The 26,949-nt window shown below is 41.4% G+C and overlaps 1 protein-coding gene across 3 annotated transcripts in view; it reads right to left on the bottom strand.

The window, feature by feature from the left end:
* SLC5A1 (solute carrier family 5 member 1) overlaps window positions 1–26,949 on the bottom strand; it is a 153,877-nt gene that overhangs the window by 75,441 nt on the left and 51,487 nt on the right. Inside the window, 1 exon segment of one of the 3 annotated variants that reach the window (NM_001195405.1) lies at window positions 6,612–6,743. The exons of 1 other annotated variant lie outside the window; for it this stretch is intronic. In NM_001195405.1, the coding sequence (NP_001182334.1) occupies window positions 6,612–6,743 (132 nt within the window). 3 annotated transcript variants of the gene reach the window in all.

A 26,949-nucleotide genomic window follows, 5' to 3' on the forward strand; every position in this document is an offset into this window, starting at 1 on the left:
ACAAGCATACTCAAGGTGCCTAATGAAATATCATTCTTTTTGGGATGCCTGGCTGGATCAGTAGGATGAGCATCTGGCTCTTGGTTTCAGCTCAGGTCATGATCTCACAGTTCGTGAATTCAAGCCCTGCACCAGTCTGTGTGCTGACAGCACAGAGCCTGCTCAGGATTCTCTCTGTGCTCCTCCCCTGCACACGTGCTCACTCTTTCTCTCTTCAAATAAGTAAATAAACTTAAAAAAATTTTAAGAAATATTCTTTTTAAAAGCATTATACAGTGGTGCACCTGGGTGACTCAGTTTATTAAGTGTCAGACTCTTTTTTTTTTTTAATATTTATTTATTTTTGAGAGAGAGAGAGAGAGAGAGAGCAAGCTGGGGAGGGGCAGAGAGAGAGGAGACACAGAATCTGAAGCAGGCTCCAGGCTCTGAGCTGTCAGCACACAGCCTGACGCAGGGTTGGAACTCACGAACCATGAGATCATGACCTGAGCCGAATGCTTAACCAACTGAGCCACCCAGGCGCCCCAAGAGTCAGACTCTTAATCTCAGCTCAGGTCATGACCTTGCAGTTGGTAAGTTCGAGCCCCACATTGGGCTCTGTGCTAATGGTGCAGAGCCTACTTAGGATTCTGTCTCTCCTTCTCTCTGCCCCTCCTCTGCTTGTGCTATAAATAAATAAATAAATAAATAAATAAATAAATAACTCAAAAAAAATTTACTAAATAAATGAAAGCACTATACAAGGGGCATTAAGGAGGACACTTGTTGGGATGAGCACTGGGTGTTCTATGTAGGAGATGAATCACTGGATTCTATTCCTGAAATCATTATTGCACTATATGCTAACTAACTTGGATGTAAATTAAAATAAGTAAATACATACATACAAACATACATACAAATACACATACATAATAAGCACTATACAGTATTTGAATTATATTTCAGTAATGTTATTATCAAAACAAAAAAATGAAAAATGCTAGAGGAATGCATGGTGTTCTTATTAAATACATTAAAGATGGACCATTCAAACTCAGTTCAAAACTTTCTGAGATGTAGGTAGAAGCTTGCTGGAAACATTACTTTTCAACATATTATAAGTACTGCAGAATGATTATTGTTATGAATACAGAAGGAGGAGATTCCTTCTGACTAGGGTGTCAGGAAAGGCTTCACAGAGGGAGCAGCACTTCAGCAAGTCTTGAAGATAGAGTGGGATTTATTAGTGAAAGAAAAGAAGGAAAGGACATTTCAGACTGTGGGAACAACATGAGCAATAACCCAGAGATAGAACTGCAGTGTGGGGAGGAAGGGAACGGTGAATAGCATTACCTGGAGAACCTGGCTGAGGCATATGAATGAGGAGAATGGTGAGAAGTGGGAACAGACTGCAGACCATCAAATGCCAAGCTAAAAAATATAGGCTTTATTCCATAGGCAGTAGGGAGCCACTGAAGGTTTATGAGTATATTTTCAGTAAATGACCACCAGACCCTCCTTCTTTCAGAACCCTTGGAATGTTGCCTCTGAACCTTCAGCTAATTCCTGGTCCAGCTCAGGCCCAGGCCCAGTCCTCCAGCTCAAAACTGGGACAGTATCTCTGCTAGTGTTCTCCTCCTCCCTCCCTCTATGTCAATGGCCTTCCCTTAGCTGATGGCTTGCTAATGTCTCTGAAAATACTAATAACTGATAATGACTGAGCCCTGTTAAAGCTGGTTGCATCATGACCCCTGAGGCTTAAGAGCATCACTGATGCAAAGGAATTAACCTCAGATGGTGACATTTCAGACGCTTAGAAATTCAGTTTATTCAGCAAACATGCCTACTATTGATAGCATATTGCTAAGTGCTCAGACTCCAGAGATTGACCAGACTCAGTCCTTTAGGAAGCAGCGTCATTCATACATCCAACAATCAACATAAATTGATTGTTGTGTGCCAGGCAGTTCCAGGGAGAGCACAGCTCAGATCTTTCTGGACTCGTGGCAGGGTCCTCCCTCCCATAGGAGATGCTCTTAGGGATTCTGTGGTGTTTTTTCTAGGAATAGCAAGAGGACTAACAAACACAAGGAGCAAAGAAGGTAGCCAGGGCTGAACAAAAATATAGTCCAAGGACTCAGATTCTAGTAGTTTTCCAGGGAAAGGCCATTCTGAAAGTGATTCTGATGTCAAAGCAGGTTGATATGCCCCAGTTGGTATTGGAGAGACACAAAAAGTGGGTTTGGGGCCCAGATACAACATTTCCAAGTTGGTCTCAGAAACGAAGAGCTTAGAGGAAGGATGTGACAGTCAAGACTAGAGTGGGGAACTGGATAATTCAGGAAAGATATTGGGGATGGAGAAAAGGCAAGGACAGGTGTATCTACACCAGGCCTTCTCTTCTCTGGAATGTTTATCCCCTCATCTCCACAAGCCCAGACCCAGCAAACCCATCCTTCAAGGCTCCTCAAATGTTATTTTCCCCATGAAACTTTACCTGACACTCCATCACAGAAACTTCCTCCTCTACTATAACCTCTCCCCTTCACAAACAAAAAATAATCTCTCTCTCCTGTGAACATCTAGAGATTTTCTATAGATGTTCTATGTTTCTATACCTCATTCAAAGCCCTTACACTTTTTTCCTTTATGTTGCCATATTATAATTTTTTTCCAGCTTTATTGAGGTATATGGACAAATTAAAAATTGTTTACATTTAAGGGATACAATGTGATATTTTGAAATACATATTCATTGCCAAGGGCTGCCTGGTGGGAGAAATGGAGAGATGCTGATCAAAAGGTACAAAGGTAAAATTATAAGATGATTTCTGGAGATCTAATTTACATCATGGTGACCATAGTCCATAATATTGTATTGTATAGTTAAGTTTGCTGAAAAAGTAGACCTTAAGTGCTCTCACCACACACAAAAAGCATTGTAACTGTGTGAGATAATGGATATGTTAATTAACTTGATTGTGGTAACCATTTTACAAGTTTTTAATCCCCTGTAATGCTTAGTATAATGCCTAGTGCATGGTACACATTCAATAAAATGTTGGATAAAGGGGTTTCGCAGCGCCTTCTGCCTCCACTCTTCCCCCATATCCCACCCCCGAACACTCCTTCTGGAAATGAGCAACGCCCTTCCAGGCAGGCATTTTGCAGACTGCCAGCAACATTCAGTAGGTGCTACCAGTAAGTGTTATTACTATAACTTGTGTACCCTGCCTCCTTCTTCCCTGCTGTTTATTCCCTACAATGGAAAGACGCTGTCTCCATGAGCAAAGGATGCTCAAAGGAAAGCTCTAAGGTTCCAACACCACTTTGTAAAACATGGCATTAAATTTGTCTGTCCACCCTGCAACTAGAAGAGAATGATTTCACAAGTGCAAGCCAGAGGAGCAAAAGAAACACAACTACTGACCCATATTTTTTTTTTCTTAATGGATTAAAAATATCACTGAACAAAAGGAAGGCGCTTCAGACCTTTGCTTAAAGCTTAAGAAACTGGGGATGTTGGGCCTGGAGTAGAGAAGACTCCAGTGTGGCCTACCATCTTCTGAGGTAAAGCGAGACAGCGTGGTCTGCATAAGGCACAACCAAATACAATGGAGAAGCTCCAGGACATCAGATCTGGGCTCCATAGCAGGAAGATTTTCCTCACTATCAGAGCTGTGTAGAGATGGAAGTGGTGCCACTGGGGAGAGTCTTGGCCAGAAATATTCAAGTGAAGGGTGGACAATTGTTCAAGATATTTTGGTCAAGTGGTTTAAGAATAGACTCTAGCACAGGATCAAGAGGGTTAAAACTGAATAAACTTTAGGCCTTCACTTTATGAAAATATGTCAGGAAAGAAGGAATTCCACACCACCAGGACACTGTCACAGCAATGCAAATGGTGGTAAGGATCATGGAGAGAGTATTGCCAGAAAGGATGCTGTCTTAGGGAAGGGAAGGTGAGACAGTAGAAAAAACATGCCTTTGGTATCTAATCCCAGCTCTGGCACAGATTCATCTGACTGACTTCTTGTCACCATCTGATCCTCACCTGTAAAATTGAAAGGCTGAGCTTCCCCAGGGGCAATTGCTATTCAGGCATCCAATGATGCTATTAGTGCAAATGATTGCATAAGGCAGGGATCAGTAAATTTTTCCTGTAAAGAAAAATGTCCAGATCATAAGTTATTTAGGTTTTGTGGAACACACATGATCTCCACTGGACACTCTTCCTCTTTTATTTTTTACAACTCCTTAAAAGTGTAAAAACACATTTGTAACTTGTGGGCCATACAAAAACAGGTGGTGGGCCAGATTTGCCCTGTGAACTATAGTTTAACAACCCCTAGCATAAGGGGGTTCAGGATAGCTTAAATGAAATCTTCCAGAAAAAATAAAGTTAGAGATTTAGCCTAAAATGATACAAAATCCCCCAAGAAACAGAGAGGTGGCGAAAGAAAAATGGAAATATACAGTGAAGAATAAGCTCAAACCCAAATATGATTGGAAGAGGGTAAAACAGAACAAAATAATGTTGGAAGAGATGTGGATGGTGATAGAGGGACATTGGCTATGGGTGTCTTTTCTAAGATGAAGAAGCACCGTAAGCCAGGATCACTCTGTCTGTGCAGCCCAGAGATCACTCAGGAGTCAGGATGCCTATCCCCAAACCAAGCCACTCTTGATGCTCCAGTAGCAAAAAAAGGAATGTAAACTGGAAGAAATCCAGCATGTTAAATAATCAGGGTCCAGAGGCACTGACTAATGGGGAAAATTAAATGTAGACAAATATTAGCAGGCTCATTAAGTAGCATTTAACAGGACAAGTGATACTGATTCACAGATATTTGAAAAGCATAAACACCATAATCAGCAGGACTGGCAGGGGCTAAAATAAGATTGGTTAGGGGAACAGAGATTATCGGTGATTTTCTGGGAAATAAGCAGTATGGCATAGCTAGCAAATGATGAATTCACATCCAAGTGCTAGGCACTTAGAAGCTGGGGAAGGGTGTGGGGAGGAAGGCAGGCAAAGTGGCAAAGCTCCTGGTACTCTGGAAAACCAAGAGTCAAAAGATCTGAGTTCCAGGAAAATTTCATGTACTGCAACCTTAGGTAAACCACAACAACATGGGGCTTCAGTTTCCTTTTCTGTAAAATAGGGATTAGTATTCCTGCCCTCCTTATGTTGAGGCATTTTGTGAAGATGCCCTATCCAGTTGACCGCGTTTGCCCATTTTACTTAAAAGGACAAAAACAATTCAGGGCATGGCTCATACCTTGGAGGGCAAATGACGATATTATTTAAAAAGACTCCTAGACTCCATAAAGAATTTTCAGATTCATGTCTGCAGATCCTCACAACAATCTTTGGGAGTCATAAGAATAGGTAAGATTGTACCTGTGCACACTTGAGTAAACTGAGGCTGAGACAGGTTGCCTGAGGTTGCATAGCTAGAACCATGTCAAAGCCAATAGTAAACCTGAGAATCCTGGCCCCTGGTTGGACACTTCTGGGAAGGTGAGCATATTGGGGAAGAGTTAGTAACACTGACCCCTTGTGACACTTGGAAAAGCTTTCAGTCATATCTAGTTTCTATGATTACTTAACAAACCAAAAAAAAAAAAAAAATGTTTCCTTCTATCCCTAAAAAACAAAACAAAACAAAATAAAAAACTCTGTGGCCATGGAAGGGTTAATATCCACCCTGCCCCCCCCCCCCCCACACACACACACACTCCCCTCTAAATCAAGAAAGAGTTCAACCACCTGCTGCCATCAAAGCCTCCTGGCCCAACCCTACCCACAACCAAAGCTTTTGAGAATGTCTGCAATATGTGCACATTTAAAACACCTCATCTTCTAGTTGCTGGGTGTGCCAGAGTCTGTCATAGTGAAATTTCCAAGTTCCAAGTTCCAAGCCTGCGAAGAACAAGTTTCTCTGGTTTGGTGTGTCCCCAGTCCCCAAGGGGAGCCACATGCATTTCCCCAGCACCAGGCCACCCTCCAAGGCTTCCTCCTCCTCCTCCTCCACCCAAGCTTTTTCAGCTCTCACTCATTCCAGTCCCTGGGCTTCCAGGTCAGCCTTTCCCAGGGGGACACCAGCAGCACCCCTCCATTTGGGGCTGCCCCACAGCCCCTGCACCTGGCAGAGGCTTTGTGTCCTTCCTGCTCTAAATTGTTTCTTTTCCATCCAAAACTGTATGACTAAGAAGAAACAGGACAGTCCTAGCCTCCTTGGGGCTTATCTTCAAGCCCAGAGATCTTCCCTGAAGCCCTAAGCTGTCCCTCTCCTGCCCCTCACACTAGCCTCCAGCCTCTCCAATCTCTGCCTCCTTCTCTGCTCACAGGCCAGGGGTATTTTCCTTGGACCTTCCTGGCCAGCTCCCCTCAGAACCCCCCTCCCTTCTGCTCATCCTTGCTTGACCCCCTCACTTCACACTGTGCCCCCCTGAATTCCTCTCAAGGGCTTCCAAGTTATTTCCATTCGGCTCCACAGACCTTTAAACCCACCCTTTCTTCCTCACAGCTCACGGATGCAGTGGCTCCCCTGTGCAGCCCCGCCCCCCTTGTCCCTGCTGGTGCCTCTTGCCCCTTCAGCCCACGTCTCAGAGCCCTCACATACCCACAGCCCGACGGCCATCACCACCACAAAGTAGACAACGATGACAGAGATGTCGGCCGCATTGCGGATGCGCTCATGTGGCGCAAGGGGTGAGGTAGTGTCGGTCGTGGGGCTCCAGGTGGTAGTGTCCATGGCGGCGGTGGCGATGCGTCCCTCCCGCCCAGGCCACTCGCTCCTTATACAGCCTCCGGGTTAATAATCAGCCCGAGGGAGGGCGCCCGCGAAGTCGAGCGGTGCAGCTCCTGCGCTGCACCGTCGGGGAGCAGCTTTGGACGCAGAGAGCGCTGAAGGAGGAGCAGGTGGAGCTGTTGGCAGAAAGGGTGGCAGGCTGGCAGGTAAGGGCTGTTCCGTGAGTGGGGAGGGGCCATCCAGGGGGTGGTGCCCGCCTGGCACAAAGGCCGGCTGTGTTCCCGGCAGGGTAGCCTCACCTGCTCTGCCAGGGGCAGAGAGGGTGCGGCTCCATTGAGGAACCAGGCTGCCTGAGGCCAGGGGCCTAGAGGCTTCAGGTCGCCTGCCACCTGCCCTTGGACCAGTACTGAGGCTTCTGCGGACTCCGGTTCTCCATGTGTAAAACGGGTACAAGACTGTTCCCAGGATTCAGCCAAGTTCTTGGTCTCTGTGGAGAAAATTCTGGGGAAGACCACTTGTTGGGTATTGCTGGCAAGAAATTCAGAACAATTTCTTGGCCATGGGGACAGCCACCCACCTACCTACATTTCTGGCGCCCCTGTAGCCCCCAGAGGCACTGTTACTGCCACTGTAAGGAGGAAAAAAGAGAGACTAGGAGAAGGGATCCCACTGGGAGTTTTTCTTTGCCCTGTGCCTCACCCAGTAATTGATCTGGGGCCCTTCTGGGGCAGATAGAAGCGAGGATACTAGAGAATCCCTTCCATAGAGCTCATCATATGTTGACCCTTCCTGGGGATTCAGCCTGCCTATCTGGAGACACATGTCTAAGTTGAAAGTCAGGGCTCAGCACAGAGATGATTGAGAAAAGAGGCATGACTCACCCAAGGTCACACAGTGAGCTAGCGACAGAGCTGGTCCTACAACCTAGACCAGGGTAGGCCTAGTTCAGAGGAAGGTTGGAGATGCTCTCAGGTGCTAGCACTAGGGAGCTTTGCTGGAGTGATGAGGTACAGGGAGGGGGAAGGACCACATAAACCCTGCCCGGACTCTGTTCTGCCTCAGGTCCTCCCTGCCCACCACCAGACAACCATCCACTGCCCAAATGCCAACAACTGATTTCTTTGCACCTCACTGTCTCTGAGGTCCACTCCCATCCTCCCTCATCAGCACTTGCTCTTCCTACTGAGGCTGCAGTCAAAGAATCATTATTTGGACTGCATCCATGTAGGTCTTCCCCATTCCCCCCCACCCACTCCCCTAAACTGAGTAAGGTTATGCCCAGGGCCCAACATAATGCCTGGCCACCAGGAACAGGAATTCCTCTTCTGGGGAACCCAGAAGCAGGGGATCTTCAACATGGATGTCCTCCAAAATTTCAAGCTGAGCCATCAGCCACAGCTTGGAGCAATTGACCTTTCATCTATATCCATCTGTTCCCGAATTCAGCAGAGCATTTTCACCTGGCTCCGCCCAAGCAGAGCCCCTGCCTTCAGGAAACTTCCAGTCTGATCTGGAAATGAGCTCATCCACAGCAAAAGTTCAGCCCTGAACCCCCAGCTGCAGGCATCCAGCCTGTGCCAATTTCCAAAAGTGAAGTCTGGCAATGAGCAAATCCAAAAAGTGAGCAGGAAGAAGGACCTGAAGTACTATAGGGCCTCAATGGATGGAATAAACCATTCTTTGATCTTTCTCAGATAGCAAAACATGGATGGCTAGAGAAGGAAAGGATGGCAGCCTGGAAGAGACCAGAAAATGCATTCATTCATTCATTAATTCATTCATTATACATTCATTCATTCTTGCAACACAAGAACTACTTCTATGTGCCAGGTCATGTGTGCCAACCCTGGGGATATAGCTGTACACAAGATTCACAGGGTTCTTGCCCTCACAAGGCTTCCAGCCCAGTGGGAGAGATAGACCATCATCAAAAATGAGACAAATACCTATAAAATTAGCATTGTGATATGTGCTTTGAAAGAGACATAGTAATGCTCCAAATGTGTAGCAAGGATTTTAACATGGAGATGAGGTAAAGCTGGGGGGAGGCCTCGGAAGGTCCGGCTTGAACAGGACCTTAAAAGAAGAACGAGCAAGGTAAGATGGGAGTGAGGGACGTAGCAGGAGAGGGCAAGCTGGGGCTAAAAATAAAAAATAAATTAAAAAACATGTCAGTACCAAGTATCCCCCTACCATGGCAGGGTGGCAGGGGGAGTCCAGGATACCTGAGGCCCTTTTGCAATTTCTGTTCCTCACTGGTCTCCTCTAAAAGGACAATTTATACCCAAGAAAACAGCACAGAGATTCCTCAAAAAATTAAAAATAGAATTACTCTGTGATCCAAGAATCCCATTTCTGGATTATATATCCAAAGACAATGAAATCAGTATCTTGAAGAAATACCAGCACTCCCATGCTCATTAAAGCATTATTCACAATATCCAAGTTGGAAACAGTTTAAAGTGTCCATGAGCAGATGAATGGATAAAGGAAATGTGGTGTATATATATACATAACACATTTATGTATATGTCTATGTGATGGAGTATTATTCAGCCATAAAAAAGGAAATCCTGCCCTTTGCACCACCATGGATGAATCTAAAGGACATTATGCAGACAGATAAAGACAAATACTGTTTGATCTCATCTATATGCACACTCTAAAAAAGTCAAACTCAAAATGAATTACTGGGACCTCATCAAAATAAAAATCTTCTGCACAGTGAAGGAAACAATCAGCAAAACTAAAAGACAACCAACAGAATGGGAGAAGATATTTACAAATGACATATCAGATAAAGGGTTAGTATCCAAAATCTATAAAGAACTTATCAAACTCAACACCCGAAAAACAAATAATCCAGTGAAGAAATGGGCAAAAGGCATGAATAGACACTTCTCCAAAGAAGACATCCAGATGGCCAACTGACACATGAAAAAATGCTCAACTTTACTCATCATCAGGGAAATACAAATCAAAACCACAATGAGATACCACCTCACACCAGTCAGAATGGCTAACATTAACAACTCAGGCAACAACAGATGTTGGTGAGGATGTGGAGAAAGAGGAACACTTTTGCATTGTTGGTGGGAATGCAAGCTGGTGCAGCCACTCTGGAAAACAGTATGGAGGTTCCTCAAAAAACTAAAAATAGAACTACCCTACGATCCAGCAATTGAACTACTAGGCATTTGTCCATGGGATACAGGGGTGCTATTTCGAAGGGACATATGCACCCCCATGTTTATAGCAGCACTATCAACAATAGCCAAAGTATGGAAGGAGCCCAAATGTCCATCAATGGATGAATGGATAAAGAAGATGTGGTATATATATATATACAATGGAGTATTAGTTGGCAATCAAAAAGAATGAAATCTTGCCATTTGCAACTACGTGGATGGAACTGGAGACTATTATGCTAAGTGAAATTGGTGAGTCAGAGAAAGAGAAAAATCATATGACTTCACCCATATGAGGACTTTAAGAGACAAAACAGATGAACATAAGGGAAGGGAAACAAAAATAATATAAAAACAGGGAGGGGGACAAAACATAAGAGACTCATAAATATGGAGAACAAACTGAGGGTTGCTGGAGGGGTTGTGGGAGGGAGGATGGGCTAATGGGTAAGGGGCACTAAAAAATATATTCCTGAAATCATTGTTGCACTATATGCTAACTAATTTGGATGTAAATTTTAGAAAATTAAAAATAAAAAAATAAAAAAAGCCAAACTCATAGAACCAGAAAACAGAATGATGATTGCCAAGGGCTAGGGAGGGGGTGGGAGAAATGGGGAGATGTTGGGCAAAGGTTACAAACTTCAAGTTATAAGATGCAGTGTATGATGACTAGATCTAATGCAGTGTATAATGACTATAGTAAACAACATTGTATTTATACTTGAAAGTTCCTAAGAGATTAGATTTTAAGTGTTCTCACCACAAACACACACACACACACACACAATGGTAACTATGTAAGGTGCTGGGTGCTGGATGTGTTAGTTAACTCAATTGTAGTAATTCTATCCCACTGTATGCATATATTAATTAAATCATCACATTGTACACCTTTTAAAAAATCATGCTGTACAACCCAGGTTTTTAAAAAAAAGAATTATTTTCTCTACACAGATGCTTCCAGGAAACACAGTATGATACACCACCTGCCCCCCACAGCTGGCCAGAGCTGCTGGACCACTGCTCATTGGTAAAGATCCTGTTGGCCTCTCTCCTGCCCTCCCTGGTGCCAACCAAAATCAGGCTCTGGTTACAAAAAAGAACCTTCTTACCAGAACCCCAAGGGAAATAAAAAAGCTGCCCAAACAGCCAGACCAGGGGGAAGATGGGGCTGATGAGGAAAGACAGACATAAAAGCAAGAAGCAGACCCCATCTGAGTTCACAATCTCAGGTCAGATTGGGGTCCTAAGTTTGAAAAACCAGATGCCCACAGATTCACAGCTAAACCTGACTGTTGAGAGAATACTATTCAAATGACTCTGAAGTCACTAAGCTAATATCTACAGATGGCAGGGGAGGAACCCAGATTTGGAGTGTAATGCCTCACCACTATGTGGGAATTCTCCTGTTGCCTCTTCTCTGCCTTCCTTCCACACTACTCAGGTGTCTAGGTCCCACAGGAGTCCTACCTGCTTCTACCAGCCCAGGAGCTCTTCCCCAGCAGGCCTCGAATGTGCAGTGTCCACCTCTTACTGGCCAATCTGTGCTCCTAAACAGCCTAGGTGCAGAGACTGTGAGTTTGGGAAGTTGCCTGGGGAGGGGAAACCACATAACTAGTTTGAATCATAGCACAGCCATCATCCAGCAGCAGACCGTGGATAGTTCATTTGACATCCGTGATCCTCCATTTGAACATCTGTAAAATGGCATAGACAAGGACTGTCTTGTGAACCTGTGAGGTCCAAATGAGATGAAAATGCAAAGGAGCCTCACTGACAATAAAAAAGGTAAAGGTGAGGTACTGCTATGATTTTCTCTTTTTTCCTTTCCCTTGTTGCAAGCTCAGTTGTGGGAAGCAGACTGTTGATCAGTGTATTTGTTTCCTGAGGGTGCTGTTAACAAATTATCACAAATTTGACAACTCAAAAGAACATAAATGTATCCTCTCGTGGTTCTGGAAAGCAGAAGTCCAAAATTGGTTTCAATGGGCTGAAATCCAGGTTTCAGCAGGGCTGCATTGCTCCAGTTTTAAGCAGGATCCTTCCCTGCCTCTTCCAGCTTCTGGTGGTGCCAACAGTCCTTGGCTTGTGGTCACATCACTCCAATCTCTGCCTCTATCTTTGTGTGTGTGTGTGGTAAAATATACATAACATAAAACTTCCCATCTTAATTATTTTTAAGTGCACAATTCAGTGGCATTAATATATTCACAATATTGTGCTACCATCACTACTATCTATATCCCAAGACTTTTTCATCATCCCACACACTCTCTATCCCTGAAACACTAACTTCTTATGTTCCCCTGGAAACCATCATTCAGCTTTCCATCTCTATGAATTTGACTATTCTAGGTACCTTTAGCCAAGAGGAATCATACAATCTACTCTGTCTTCACAATGCTTTCTCTTCTGTCTGTCAAATCTTCCTCTGTCACCAAGGACATTTGTGATGGTATTTAGGGTCCACCAGGATAATCCAGGATCATCTATCCTCATCTTAAGATCCTTAACTTAATAACATGTGCAAAGACCCTTCTTCTAAATAAGGTAGCACTTACAGGTTCCAACAATTAGGACCTGATATCAGATGGCCATTATTCAGCTACTGCAGTGATGGTGAAGGAGTCTGAATATGGAAGGATTTGTTGGAAGAATCAGGATTGGAGCTGCTTTGGGAAAGGTGGAGTGGGGAAGAAGACACTGCTGGAGGGGGTGAGTCTAGGCCCAGAGGGGTAAAAGTCCAAAAGCTTCCAGGCAAAGAGGAAGTGAGAATAAGTGAGAAGGGCCAGGAGAGGGAAACAATGAGTTGGCCCCAGGCTGCCTGCCCTTCCTCCCCCAGCCCCAAGCTGGTATCTGGGCATGAAAGGAGTAAAGGAAAGGACAGAAAGCTAAGAAGAACAAAATGCTTCTGGCCCTCCCTCTAAAGCTGAAGTCAATAGTAGTTGACCCTTGGTGGTCTCTATGCAATCATCTGAACCCTAGCTAGGCCTCTGTCATGCTGGGTCACCTTGGGCAAGCCCCTTATGTTCACTGAGAACCACCTCTACAGTGGGGATTGAATTTGAACTAACAAAGGCTTGCTGAGTACCCACCATGCATATCAGTTTTGGGCTGGGACCAAAACCCAGGTTGCTTAATGGTAGGCTGTAGCTCTTTCCTCTACATTCCAAATCCCAGACAGGCTTCAGGAAGAAGCTGCAGGGTGAGATGCTGCAAGATGTCTTAGCCTACCTCCCCTAGAGCTCTTCACAGGGTATTGCCTCAGCCCCAGGCCTTAGGCTGGGGCAACAGGAATAACACATGGATGATGGATGGCCCAGAATCAAGAGACCTGAGTTAAGGTACTGGTTACTCTGCCAAGTGGCCTTAGATAAGTCACTTTTCCCCTTTAATACTGTTTTCTTACCTACCAAATTGGCAGAATTTGACCAACTGGTCCCTTAAGAAAGATGCTGGTACCAATTCTATGACTCTAATCAGGTCCCTGAATTTCCCTGATCCTCTATCTCTCGTTTATAAACTGGGGACATTAAGCCCTGGACAGTTGCATGTCACAAGCATGTCAATTCCACTTCATCCTAAATCTCACCCCTCACTGTCTGCTGGCCCCAGGGCTCACATTTTCTACTGCTCACCACCATTTCTAAAATTGGAAAGGGTGACTATGACCCTCCCTACACAGTCCTCACCCAATGAGCTCGGCAGCTCTAAAGCAGTGTGGGAAGCAGACCTGGTTGGAATTGTGCCTCATATGTAAAACACTTCAGCACACTGCCAAGCACATATTCAGTTTTCAGTAAAATGTTAACTTTAATCTTCATCTTCATCTCCTATCTAGACTCAAAGTCATGGGGCCTGGGGCCCTGCCCTCAAAGAGCAGAAGACAGATATGAAAAAGAAAACCTATACTGTGTGTTGAGACAAATGGTACAACTTTAATCTTCACAATGGTCCTATTGTTTTTCCATTTTATGGATGGATCACTGAAACAGTGGTTAAGTAACTTGTCCAAACTGGTAAATGGCCATGCTGGCACTCAAAGTCATGCATGTATAATACCAAAGCCTGTATTTTAACTACTGGAAAAGAGGGTAGGGAGAGAAGGGGAGATGAAGGAAGAGTGAAGCTCTAGCCCTGATTCTAAGCCTACTCCCCAGCCAGCATCCCTGTATTCCTCCCCTGCCTCATCCCTGGGTTGGCATTTGGCCCCAGCTACCTGTAGGTGTGAGACATTTCACTGAGTCACTAATTATAACAGATGCAGGCAAGAGTCAGCAGCATTACTATCTTCTGCCAAACACCCTGGTTTTTTGATAACCCACAGCTCAGGATTAGAGTAGGTAAAGTAGCAGAGTTAACTGTCACTCAAGTCCTGATATTGTAACTGTCACCCCATGTGTTCTAACTCCCTCTGTGAGATGAGACAGAGAAGCAGCTCCTGACAGGAAGTAGCCAGAGGCCTGCTGGGATTGGCTAAGGAACTCATCAGAGCTCTCACCTGTGAATCTTATCCCCACACAGCCAATGCCACCAATCCATCAACCCACACTGAGAAAACCAAGCTCAAAAATCCTTGGGCAACTGAAAAACCCATGAAGGTAACAGTGGGAATGGCAAGTCATTCATATATTCAACAAATATCAGTTGTGCATCTGTCAAGGCTTTAGGGGTACAAAGTGAACAAGATAAATGTAGCCCCTTTCTTTGAGGAACCTAAAACTCATGCATGTGCTTAATGGGTATGGGGTTTCCTTTTGGGATGATGACAGTGTTTTGGAACTAAATAGAAGTAACAGTTGCATGCACTTAATCCCACAAAATTGTTCACTTTAAAATGATTAATTTATATTATGTGAATTTCACCTCAATTAAAAAAATAAAAAATAAAAACCATAACCATGCATAAGGCATCAGGCCTGGAGACAATAAAAATTTAATTCTCACCCAGATGATTTCTTCCCAACTTGTTGACTGATCTTAAAATTTCATGAGTTTCATTCGTTTGTTCAACTAATCATTTGAGGAGAATGAAAAGGTGAATTTGTTTCACCATCAAAAGAATATCTTCTCCCATGTAATGGTTGGTCCTGATAATTCTATATTAAGAAATGTCACTCGTTCATTCATTTAGAGTATCCATTCTACACCAGGTACTGGGGTTACAAACTTGAATAAGACACAATCTTTGCAATGAATATAAAAGTGCAGCTATCTCTTCAAGATACTTCAAGATTTCAATTCCTTGGTATATATACTCAAAAGTGGAATTGCCAGATCATATAGTTCTACTTTTATTATTTTTTATCTTTTTAAAAATACTTCCATTTGGGTATAGTTAACACAGTTTCAGGTGTACAACATAGTGATTCAGTATCTCTATTCCTTATGCTATGCTTACCACAGTGTAGCTATCATCTGTCCTGATATGTTACAATATTATTGACTGTATACCCTATGCTGTGATTTTTATTCTTGTGACTTACTCGTTCCATAACTGGAAGCCTGTACCTCCAACTCTTCATCACTCATTTTGCCACCTTCCCACCCTCCTTCCCCCTGGCAACCATCAGTTTGTTCTCTGTATTTATAGATCTGATTCTGCTTTTTGTTTGTTTATTTATTCATTTGTTTTGTTTCTTAGATATGGAAACAACCTAAATGTCCATAGATAGACAAATAGATAAGGAATATGTGGTACGCACGTACACGCACACGCGCACACACACACACACAGAGAGAGAGAGAGAGAGAGAGAGAGAGAGAGAGAGAGAGAGAGGAATATTACACAGCCATAAAAAAGGATGAGATCTTGCCATTTGCAACAACATGGATGGACCTAGAGAGTATTATGCTAAGTGAAATAAGTCAAACTGAGAAGGATAAATACTATATTATTTCACTCATGTGTGGAATCTATTCTTCCTGTGTGTGTGTGTGTGTGTGTGTGTGTGTGTGTAATCTATTCTTAATTTTTTGAGGAAACTCCATGTCTTTCATAGTGGTTGCACCAATTTACATTCCCACCAACAGTTCCCAAGGTTCCTTTTTTTCATATCCTCACCAACACTTATCTCTTGTCTTTGTGATAATAGCCATTTTAAAAAGCATGAGATGATATTTCATTGTGTTCTTTTGATTTCCACAATGATTAGTGATGTCAATCACTCTTTGTGTATCTGTTGACTTTTCATATATTGTATGAGTTCCTTATATTTTTTGGATATTAAAAAATGGTAACTATGTGAATTGATGAATGTATTAACTTGACTGTAGTAGTCATTTTAATATATATCATATATATTAAATATATATATATAATCATCACATTATATACCTTAAATACATGTAATTTTGTCAATTACATATCAATAAAGCAAAAGGGGAGGAAAGAATAAAATACACACTAGCCAAAAAAAAAAGACACAGTCTCTGCCTTGGGGCCCTTCCAGTTCATCAAGGAAAGTTTACATCTGATATGCACGTGCTGTTCCCTATGCAAGGACACTTTCTCCCCTGCTCTTTGCCTGGCTAACTATCATAATCCTGTCAACTTAATTTTTTCCAAGAAGATTTCTGAACTGCACCCTACTCCTAGCCAAGCCCTATTCTCATCTTTCCTGTCTCGTTTTTTAATTCACATTTAGTTGCATAGTTATATTTAATGCCTATGGACCCCACTGGACTATAAGCATCATGAGAGAAGTGCCAGTGTCTCTTGGCCATCACTATGCCTAGTACTGTGGCTGGCATATAGTAGATGCTCAATAAATATTATATGGGTGCATAAATGAATCAAAATAATGAACACAGGGATGCGTGGGTGGCTCAGTTGGTTAAGCATCCGACTTCAGCTCAGGTAATGATCTCGTGGTTCGTGAGTTCAGGTCCCATGCTGACAGCTCAGAGCCTGGAGTCTGTTTCAGATTTTGTGTGTCTCTCTCTTTCTACCCCTCCCCTGCTCATGCTCTGTCTCTCTCTCTCTCTCTAAAATATACATTTTAAAAAATTTAAATAATGAACACAAACAATTATGATGTGATAGATGCTCTAATAGTGAGGGAAGATGAGACAAAACATGCCTTACTTCGTCTCTCTGAGGAATATAGAGAGAGGGGCAAAAGAAATAATCATTAAGAGGGGATATTTGCACTGAATCTTTAGGGATAATACAAGTTCCCGAGGTAACACAGCTGAGATGAGCTTTTGAGATATGAGAGCACACAGTATGCATATTCAGAGACAGTAAGTGGTTGTGGTCTGCATGACTGGACGGAACAGCAGGAGATAAGACCAGAGATGTGGGCAGAAATTAGCCCACAGGAGATCTTGTGTGACATACTAAGCATCCTGGAATTCATCCCATAGAACACTGGAAAGCCAGTAAACAGGGGTTCCTGACCTTAGACTCATAGTCCCCTCAGAGGTGGGTTTTGAACATCCAAGGATTCTAAAATTGTATGTACAATTGTGGTCAGATTTGTGATTTCAGTTTTCATCAGATTCTCGGAAAGATCCATGACTCCAAAAAAGTTTAAGAACCACCACCTTCCCTGACCACCCTAACTAAAACAGCCCCCATACCCCCACCCCAGTTTACTGACTTTCATAGTAGTTATAACAAAATGTAAGTATCTTGTTAATTTCTTTGCTACTTGCTTACTGCCTATTTCTCCTCTGACAGAGCAGGGAATTTGTCTTGTTCAAGGTTCTATCTCCAGTGCCTATCATACATGGCCTGGAACATAGATAGCTCAATAAATATCTGTTGACTGGGGCGCCTGGGTGGCGCAGTCGGTTAAGCGTCCGACTTCAGCCAGGTCACGATCTCGCGGTCTGTGGGTTCGAGCCCTGAGTCGGGCTCTGGGCTGATGGCTCAGAGCCTGGAGCCTGTTTCCGATTCTGTGTCTCTCTCTCTCTCGGCCCCTCCCCCGTTCATGCTCTGTCTCTCTCTGTCCCAAAAATAAATAAAAAACGTTGAAAAAAAATTTTTTTTTAAATATCTGTTGACTAAGTAAATCTAACTGTAGGTGTTTTTTTTTTAGCTGTGGTAAAACAATATATAATATATAATATAAACATAATATAAAATTTACCATCTTAACTATTTTTAAGTGTGTGGTTTAGTGGCATTAAATACATTCACATTGTTGTACAGCCATCACCCCCATCCATCCACAGAATTCCTTTCACCTTGCAAAACTAAAACTCTTTATACCCATTAAATAATAACTCCTCAGCCCCTGGCAACCATCATTCTACTTTCTGTCCCTATGACATTGACTACTCCAGGTACCTAATATAAGTGGAATCATAGAATCGGTGTCCTTTTGTGACTGGCTTATTTCACTTAGCATAATGTCCTCAAAGTTCATCCATGTTGTAACATGTCTTATAATTTCCTTTTTAAGGCTAAACAATTCCACTCTGTATATCATATTTTGTTCATTCATTCACTCAGTGATGGACACTTAGATTACTTCCACCTTTTAGCCATTGTGAATAATGCTGTTATGAACATGATGTGTACGTATTTTCTTAGTCCTTTTTGAAATAAGGGTAGTCACAGGATGGGTGAGTGGATGAATAGATAATGATGGATGGATGGGTGGATGGATAGATAGATACATTAAAACACCTGAACTGAGAGTCAGGAGATCTGTTTACTGTCCTAACTATGACATTTCCCATCTACATGACACACCAGACATCAGGGATACTATGAAGTAACACTTATGCCCATTGTAACAATGGCAGCAGTATTAACGGGAATTTCAAAATATTCATAAAGATGAGTAACTCTGTGCTATTTCATGATCACAGTTGTAATGCGTCAGTAAAAGGATTATGTACTAGATTTAAAAGTGTTACTGACTATGAAGAATGGGGTTTCCCAGAGTGGTAACCCTGAGAAGAAAGGTAGTGATTCCAGCTGGGTAAAAAATCACATTTAGTATCAAATATGAAACAAGCATAACATGAGTCAAAACAGCAAAATCAGAGTCACCAAAAATTCAGGACCTTGAGCCAAAAGATACTGGCAGCAAACAGATTCAAATGCCAAAGAAATGTGTATAAATGAGAGGTACAGAGAGAGGAGATTTTGAAGATATTGAGCTCTGCTCTGAACTGGCCCACAGGATTTGCTCATCCATGATCTCACCATCCATGGCAACTGTAAGAAACAACCCCAAGAAAAAAATGAACAAAAAATATATAGATAGTCCAAATATATATAAATATAATTATTATAAACAGTCTATATAAAAGGAAATACTAATGACATATAAACATATTAAAAGATGTCCAATCTCTCTCTAATATGGCAAATGCAAAACTACAGTGAGATACTATTTTTTTACCTATCAGACTGGAAAAGATCACAAATTGATAATATATCATGTTATAAGAGAAAACAGGTACTCACACATTACTGGTGGAAGCATAAATTGGTACCACCTCTAAGAGAGTAATTTGAGAACATCCATCAAAATTATATCAAGAGAATGAGAAGACAAGCTGCAGAATGAGAGAAAATACTTACAAAAGACAAATCTGATAAAGGACTGTTAACCAAACTATCAAAGAACTCTTAAAACTCAACAATAAGAAAATGAGTAATCCAACTAAAAAGTAGGCACAAGATCTGAACAGACACCGCATCAAAGACATACAGATATCTTTTGATATGCAAAAGATATGCAAATAAGCATATGAAAAGATATTCCACATCATATGCCATTAGAGAATTACAAATTAAAACAACAACAAGATGTCACTACATACCTATTAGAATAACCAAAATCCAAAGCACTGACAACACCAAATGCTGGCAAGGATGTGGAACAATAGGGACTCCCATTCATTGCCGATGCAAACAAAAAGTACAGCCACTTTGGAAGACAGGCAGTTTCTTATGAAACTAAACATATTCCTTCCTACCATATGATCCAGCAGTTGTGCTCTATAGTATTTACTCAAAGGAGTTGAAAGCATGTTTGCACAAAAACATGCATACAGATGTCTATAGCAGCTTTATTCATAATTGCCAAAACTTGGAAGCAACCAAGATATCCACTGATAGGTGAATGAATAAATAAACTGTGTACATGCAGAAAATGGAATATTATTTGATGATGAAAGGAAGTAAGCTATAAAGTCATGAAAAGACATGGAGGAATGTTAAAGGGACATTAGTAAGTGAAAAAAGCCAATCTGAAAAAGCTATATACTGTATAATTCTAAACTATATGACATTTCATAAAAGGCAAAACTATGGAAGCAGTAAAATGATTCATGGTTGCCAGGAGTTAGAGAGGAAAAGGAGATGAATACATGAACACAGAGAATGTTTAGAGTAGTGAAATTATTCTGTATGATATTATAATGATGGATATATTTGTGTCCATTATACATTGGTCAAAACTCATAGAACGTACAACACCAAGAGTGAACCCTAATGTAAATTATAGACTTTGGATGATAATGAGGTATATCCATCAATTATAACAAACGTACCACTCTGGTGGAGGATATTGATGGTGACAGAGGATGAGAATAGGGGTAGTGGGTGGTAATATGGGAAATCTATTCAGTTTTTCTGTAACCTAACACTGCTCTGAACTGGCCTACAGGATTTGCTCATCCATAATCTCACCATTAATAACAACTGTAGGAGCCAACCCCAACAGGAAAATGAACAAAAAATATAAACAGTCCAAATACACATAAATATATAATATATATATAAAGTTATACACATTATAACTTTTGACCCAATAATTTTACTTCTAAGGATTTATGCTACAGATAGACTTACATAAAGGTAAATGATCTATGTTCAAAGTTATTTATTGCAGCACTATTTATAATAGAAAAAGACTAGAAGCAACCTAAAAGCCCATTCATAAACAACTGGTTAAATATATTATGTTTTATCCACTTAATGCAGCCATTAAAAAAAAAAAGAAAAGAAAACTCTTGAGTATAAATATGGATTGATCTCAAGGTGATTTTGTTAGGTTAAAAAATCAAAGTGGGACACCTGGGTGGCTCAATCTGTTAAGCATTGGACTCTTGGTTTTGGCTCAGGTCATGATCTCACAGTTCGAGAGTATGAGCCCTGCATTGGGCTCCGCACTGATAGTGCACAGCCTGCTTGAGATTCTCTTCCACTCCCTCTCTCTCTGCCCCTCCTTCACTCTCTCTTTCAAAAATAAATAAACTGTGAAAAAAAAATCAAAATGTGCAGAACAATATATAGTATGCTACCATTAGTGTAAAATGGGGGGTAGGAAAAGAATATACACACAGGTCTGCTTATGTGTACATTAAAAATATCTTGGGGGTGCCTAGGTGGTTCAGTCAGTTGAGTGACTTTGGCTCAGGTCATGATCTCACAGTTCATGAGTTTGAGCCCCAAGGAAGGCCCTACACTGACAATGTGGAGCCTGCTTTGGTTTTTCTCTCTCTCCCTCTGGCTCTCTGCCCCCCTCGAAAATAAACAAACAAACAAACAAACTTTTTTTAAAAAATCTCTTGTATACACAGGAAACTGGCAAAATTGGTTGGCTTCAGGAAGAAAATTTCGATGGCAGGGAAGCTTTCTCTATATACACTTATGTACTTTATGAACCATGGAAATGTATTGTTTACTAACTCAATAGATAGCAGGAGGAAGGAAGGGAGGGAAGGAAGATGTGAGAGAGGAGGAGAATAAATACTACACTAGGATCACTGAATATCCTAATGTAGGCTGTGGACCCAAGCACGGGGCCTCATTTTTAATGGAGAGCCACTATAAAGTCCATTTGCGCTGCTCTCTGGCAAGTAGTTGTCATTCCAGGTCCCAGTGTCAGTGTCTTACTTTGACTCATTCTGAGTCACACCCTACTTGTTTCCCACTTCCACTCCTTGGGAAAGCACCTGGGCTGGGAGGGCTTCCTTAAGTATTCACCAAAGTCATGGCCCCATGTGGAAGAGCTGTGAGCTCTTTGGGACAAAGACCTCTTTGAATACAACTGTCATTAACATGATTACACCCACATAGCCCTGATATGGGAAGACTCTTTGTGCCTTCTGGAGCATAGGATGCTGCTGGTGAGTAGCCTGAAGAGCCAGTTTTTTAATGCCTGAATCAGTCATGTGTCAGGTTTTCAATTTAAATGATAGACTCTTTGACTGAAAAGAGTTAAGAGCATTCAACTGACTCCCTCATTCTATAGTGGAAATTGAGACCCAAAGAGGAAGGTTACTTGTCCAAAGCCACAGCATGGTCTCTGAATTCCTAATCCAATGCTCTGTCTTCTCCAAAAACATTGTTCAAAACAAACTTATAATTTCTTATAAAGTTAAAGCCATACCTTGTAATTTCACTTTTAAATATTTATTCAAGAGAAGTGAAAGCATATGCTATGCTCTGAATGTGTCCCCACCAAAGTTCATATGTTGACTCCTAAAACCCAAAGGCAATAGTATTGAAAGTGGAGTCTTTGGGAGGTGATTAGGTCATGAGGGTGGAGCCTCACAAATGAGATTATTGCCCTAAAAAAGAGGCCCCAAAGAGCTCTCTAGCCCCTTCTACCAGGTGAAGACACAGTGAGAAGTCATGAGCTATGAACCCAGATGAGGGCACTCGCCAAAACTTGACCATGCTGGCTCTTTGATGTTGAACATTCTCATCTCTGAAACCATGAGAAATAAATTTCTGCTGTTTATAAGCTACAACATCAGTGGTGTTGTGTTATACCAGCCTGGTCCAACTAAGGCAACATATATCCACAAGAAGTCTAGTATATGAATGTTCACAGCAGCTTTATCTATAATAGCCAGAAAGTAGAAACAACCCAAAAATCCATTAAAAGGTAAATGGCAGCACCTGGGTGGCTCAGTCAGTTAAGCATCTGACTCTTGATTTCAGCTCAGGTCATGATCTCGCAGTTTCATGAATTTGAGCCCAGCACCAGGCTCTGCTTGGCAGTGTGGAGCCTGCTTGGGATTCTCTTTCTCTTTCTCTTTCTCTTTCTCTTTCTCTTTCTCTTTCTCTTTCTCTTTCTCTTTCTCTTTCTCTTTCTCTTTCTCTCTGTCTCTGTCTCTCTCTTTCTCTGCCCCTCCCCCATTTGTGCTATCTCTGTCTCTCTCAAAACAAATAAATAAACTTTAAAAAACACTTTAAAACAGAGGGGTGCCTGGGTGGCTCAGTTAGTTGAACAACTGACCTTGGCTCAGGTCATGATATCATGGTTTGTGAGTTTGAGCCCCGCATCAGGCTCTGTGCTGACAACTCAGAGCCTGGAGTCTGCTTCAGATTCTGTCTCCCTCTCTCTCTTCCCCTCCCCTGCTTGCACTTTGCTGTCTCTCTCAAAAAAAAAATAAACATTAAAAAAATCTTTTAACTTTAAAAAAGAGGTAAATGGATAAACAATTTGTGGTATATTTATTCAATGAAATGTTACTCATCAATAAAAAGAAACAAACTACCAATCCAGAGAGCAACATAGATGAATCTCATAGACAATGAATTGAGAAAAGAGGGCGAACATAAAATTACCTATTGTATTATTCCATTTGTACATAGTTCTAGAGCATGCTTTACGGTGATAGAAAATAGAACAGGGGCACTTGGGTGGCTCAGTCAGTTAAGCAACTGACTTCAGCTCAGGTCGTGTTCTCACAGTTCATGAGTTCAAGCCCTGCGTCGGGCTTGAGCAGGAGCCTGGAGCCTACTTCATATCTTCTCTCTCTCTCTCTCTCTCTCTCTCTCTCTCTCTCTCTCTCTCTCTCAAAAATAAATAAAACATTTTAAAGCTAATCATTAAAAAAAAGAAAATAGTACATAGCTGTCTGGGACAGGAAAGGGATGAATGGCTGCAGAGGGGTATGAGAGAACTTTTGGGGGTATTGTCAATGTTCCATAACTTGATTGAGATGGTAGTTACATGGGTATAAACATTTGTCAAAATTCACCAAACTATGGTTACAGATGATGACTACACTTAGCATGGTAAGCATTAAGTAATGTATAGAATTGTTGACTCAATGTACTATACACCTGAAACTAATATAACATTGTGTTAATTATATTTAGATAAAAATTATATATTTTCTAAATTCATCAAATTTGCATACTTAAAATCTGTGTATTTCATTGTATGTAAATTGTACCTTAAAAGAGTTAATTAATTAAAAAAGGGAAAAACAAGCCCTTATATGTATATGTATATCACTCTTTCCTATTTACAGAGCACTTTCTCACCTCTTTTTTATAATGCCTTATATAGAGAAAGGTTTAACATAAGTATGTCTACATAAGTACAGGTGTGGCAAAAGATGATCCTAGCAGGTGATTTTCAATTCTGAGTTTAACACAGATCTATTAGTATCTTTGAGGAATCAAGAAAGGCTTTACAGAGAAGGCAACATAAAAATACCTATTTAAAAGTCAGACAGAGAAAGACAAATACCGTATGATCTCATTTATATGTGGAATGTAAAAAGAAGACTCTATAGATACAGAGAACAGACTGGTAGTTGCAAGAGGCAGGAGTGAGGGGGGTGGTCAAAATGAGTAAGGGTGGTCAAAAGATACAAAATTCCAGTTATAAAATTAATAAGTCCTGGGGATGTAATAAACAACATTGGGACTATAGTTAATAATACTGTATTATATAGTTGAAAGTTGCTAAGAGAGTATTTCTTAAAAGTTCTCATCACAAGGAAAAAAATTCTAAGTATATATGGTGATATATGTTAACTAGACTTATTGTGATGATCATTTTGTAATATATACATATATAAAATTATTACATTATACACCTGAAACTAGCATAATGTTATATGCCACTTATACCTCAGTAAAAAAAGGAAGAAAGAAAGAAACTTATCTAATGTAAAAATACCTATTTAATGTATAAATCTTGTCCAGCATTACAGGGAACTGCATGGGCAAAAGCTAGGGAACAGAAATAGTCAGTTTGGAGGGAAACTTTCTGTATCTGTTCATATAAATTAATAAATTTGTTATTGAATACTTTCTATGTGCCACACACACTACTCTGGGCATTGGAGGTACCACTATCCTTATTCACATTCTAGTTGTGGAAGATAAATTTTAAAAAAACAAGCAAATAGTGCATATAATATATCAGGCAATGATAAGTGCTGCAAAGGAAAATAAAGCAGAATATGGAGATAAAGATGGTCAGAAAAAGGCAGGGTGATCAAGTAGGACCCCTTATGAACCATATAGAAGGAATGAGGGACTAAGCCACGTGATGCCTGGGAGAAGACCCTCCCAGGTAAAGAGAAAATGCAAGGCCCCTGAAAGGTGAGCATGAAGAGAATAAGAATGAAAGTTTGAGAGACAGACTCAGGACTATGTTATTAAAGGCCTTGGATGCCACTTAATCCAGTAGCAGGAATTCTTCCAGGAATTTAACATAAGGCAAGAGCACTGGACTAGGAATCAAGATTCCTAGATTCAAGTACTGAGTCTGCTTCTAATTTGCTTTTTGACCTTGAGCTAGTGACTTCAACTCTCTGGGATTCAGTTTCCACAGGCATTACATCCCATCTTCAGGGGAGGCTCAAAGGAAGGCAGAAGTAGGACCCCTTAAATTTAATTAATTTAATACCTTTTTAAAAGGTATTAAATGAGGAAGTCCATTGCCCTAAAAGTTGGAAGGAAGAGGTAACATGGATATCCCCAAAATCACTTTGGAGGCCCTCCTCAAGGCCAGAGTGCAGGACTCAGAGAGTATGAGAGAGACCACCTTTGGAAACTACCTACAAAAAATGCTTACATGACCTGAGGTGGCCTGAAGCCCTCAAGATTTCTGACATCATATGTGTGCATGTTAGGGGATCATCACAGCCAGGACAAGTCCTAATCTGTAGGAGAAAGGAGATAAAGTGTTCAGGCCAGGGAACATGACCGGAAAAAAGGGTGAAGTTCAAAGCCTTGCACCAAACCCCCACTCTTGTAGACCCAGGTAATGATTCTCTGGAGACCATTGTTAGAATAATAACAAAAGAAGTGTCATTTAGCAATGGCTTGCTATCATTTATTGACTACTATAACAAGTGCTTTACAAACATTATCTTCCTCTTTAATCCTTACAACACTCCTATATGATAGGTGCTATCATCCTCAATTTGTAGATAAGAACACCGAAAATTAGATTAAGTAACTCATGAAGGACAGAACTAGAATTTAAATCCATTACTCTTAACCACACATTAAAAATGTGCTCACAAAGCATACATATATCAAATCATTGCAATGTACCCTTTAATATATGCCATTGTAAAAAATAAATTAAAATATATATACATATAATTGTATTTGTCAATTATACCTATATAATATACCTATATAAAAGGAAAATTAAAAGGTGCCCAGAGAGGGTGTCCTGGGAAGAAGGAAAAAAAAAAAAAAAAACCTCAGCAGAAACTCAGAATGTCAGCTTCCAGTCCCTGCTCCACTCCTCATTCACCACGTCATCCCAACAAATCTCTTCTCCTCTCTGACCTACAGGTCCTCTGTGAAACCATGAGATTCTCAGCAACCCAGTTCCACCAGTATCTCCCTGCCTCCTGGGCCCTTTGGCCTCCTTCATCTTCTCAGAGATCCCAACATCATGCTAGCATGCCTTTTCCCACATTTCCAGCTGTGCCAGACTCAGGTTATGACAGAGGCCCAAAGTCTTGATGGCCTATGGGTTGAGCATTGGAGAGGAGACTCCAGGGAGCTCTGCTCAGCTCAGGACCCTTGACTCTTTCCCTGCAACCTTTAGCAAGGCTCATAACTTGAGCCTTATCGCATAATGAGGCTAGTACTTTCGGAGGCCAATAAACCACACACTCCCCCTCGGAAGGTACACAATTTACACGATAACCTAAGTCATGCCAACATACCTCTACTGCAAAAATGTTTAACAGGAGCAGAGTCTCAAATACTGTTATCACAGTATTTGTATGTGTTATATCACATATAACAAAGCCATCATGGCTCCTCAGCT

This window comes from Felis catus, chromosome D3, assembly GCF_018350175.1.
Source record: "Felis catus isolate Fca126 chromosome D3, F.catus_Fca126_mat1.0, whole genome shotgun sequence".
NCBI classification, from domain to species: Eukaryota; Metazoa; Chordata; class Mammalia; order Carnivora; family Felidae; genus Felis; species Felis catus.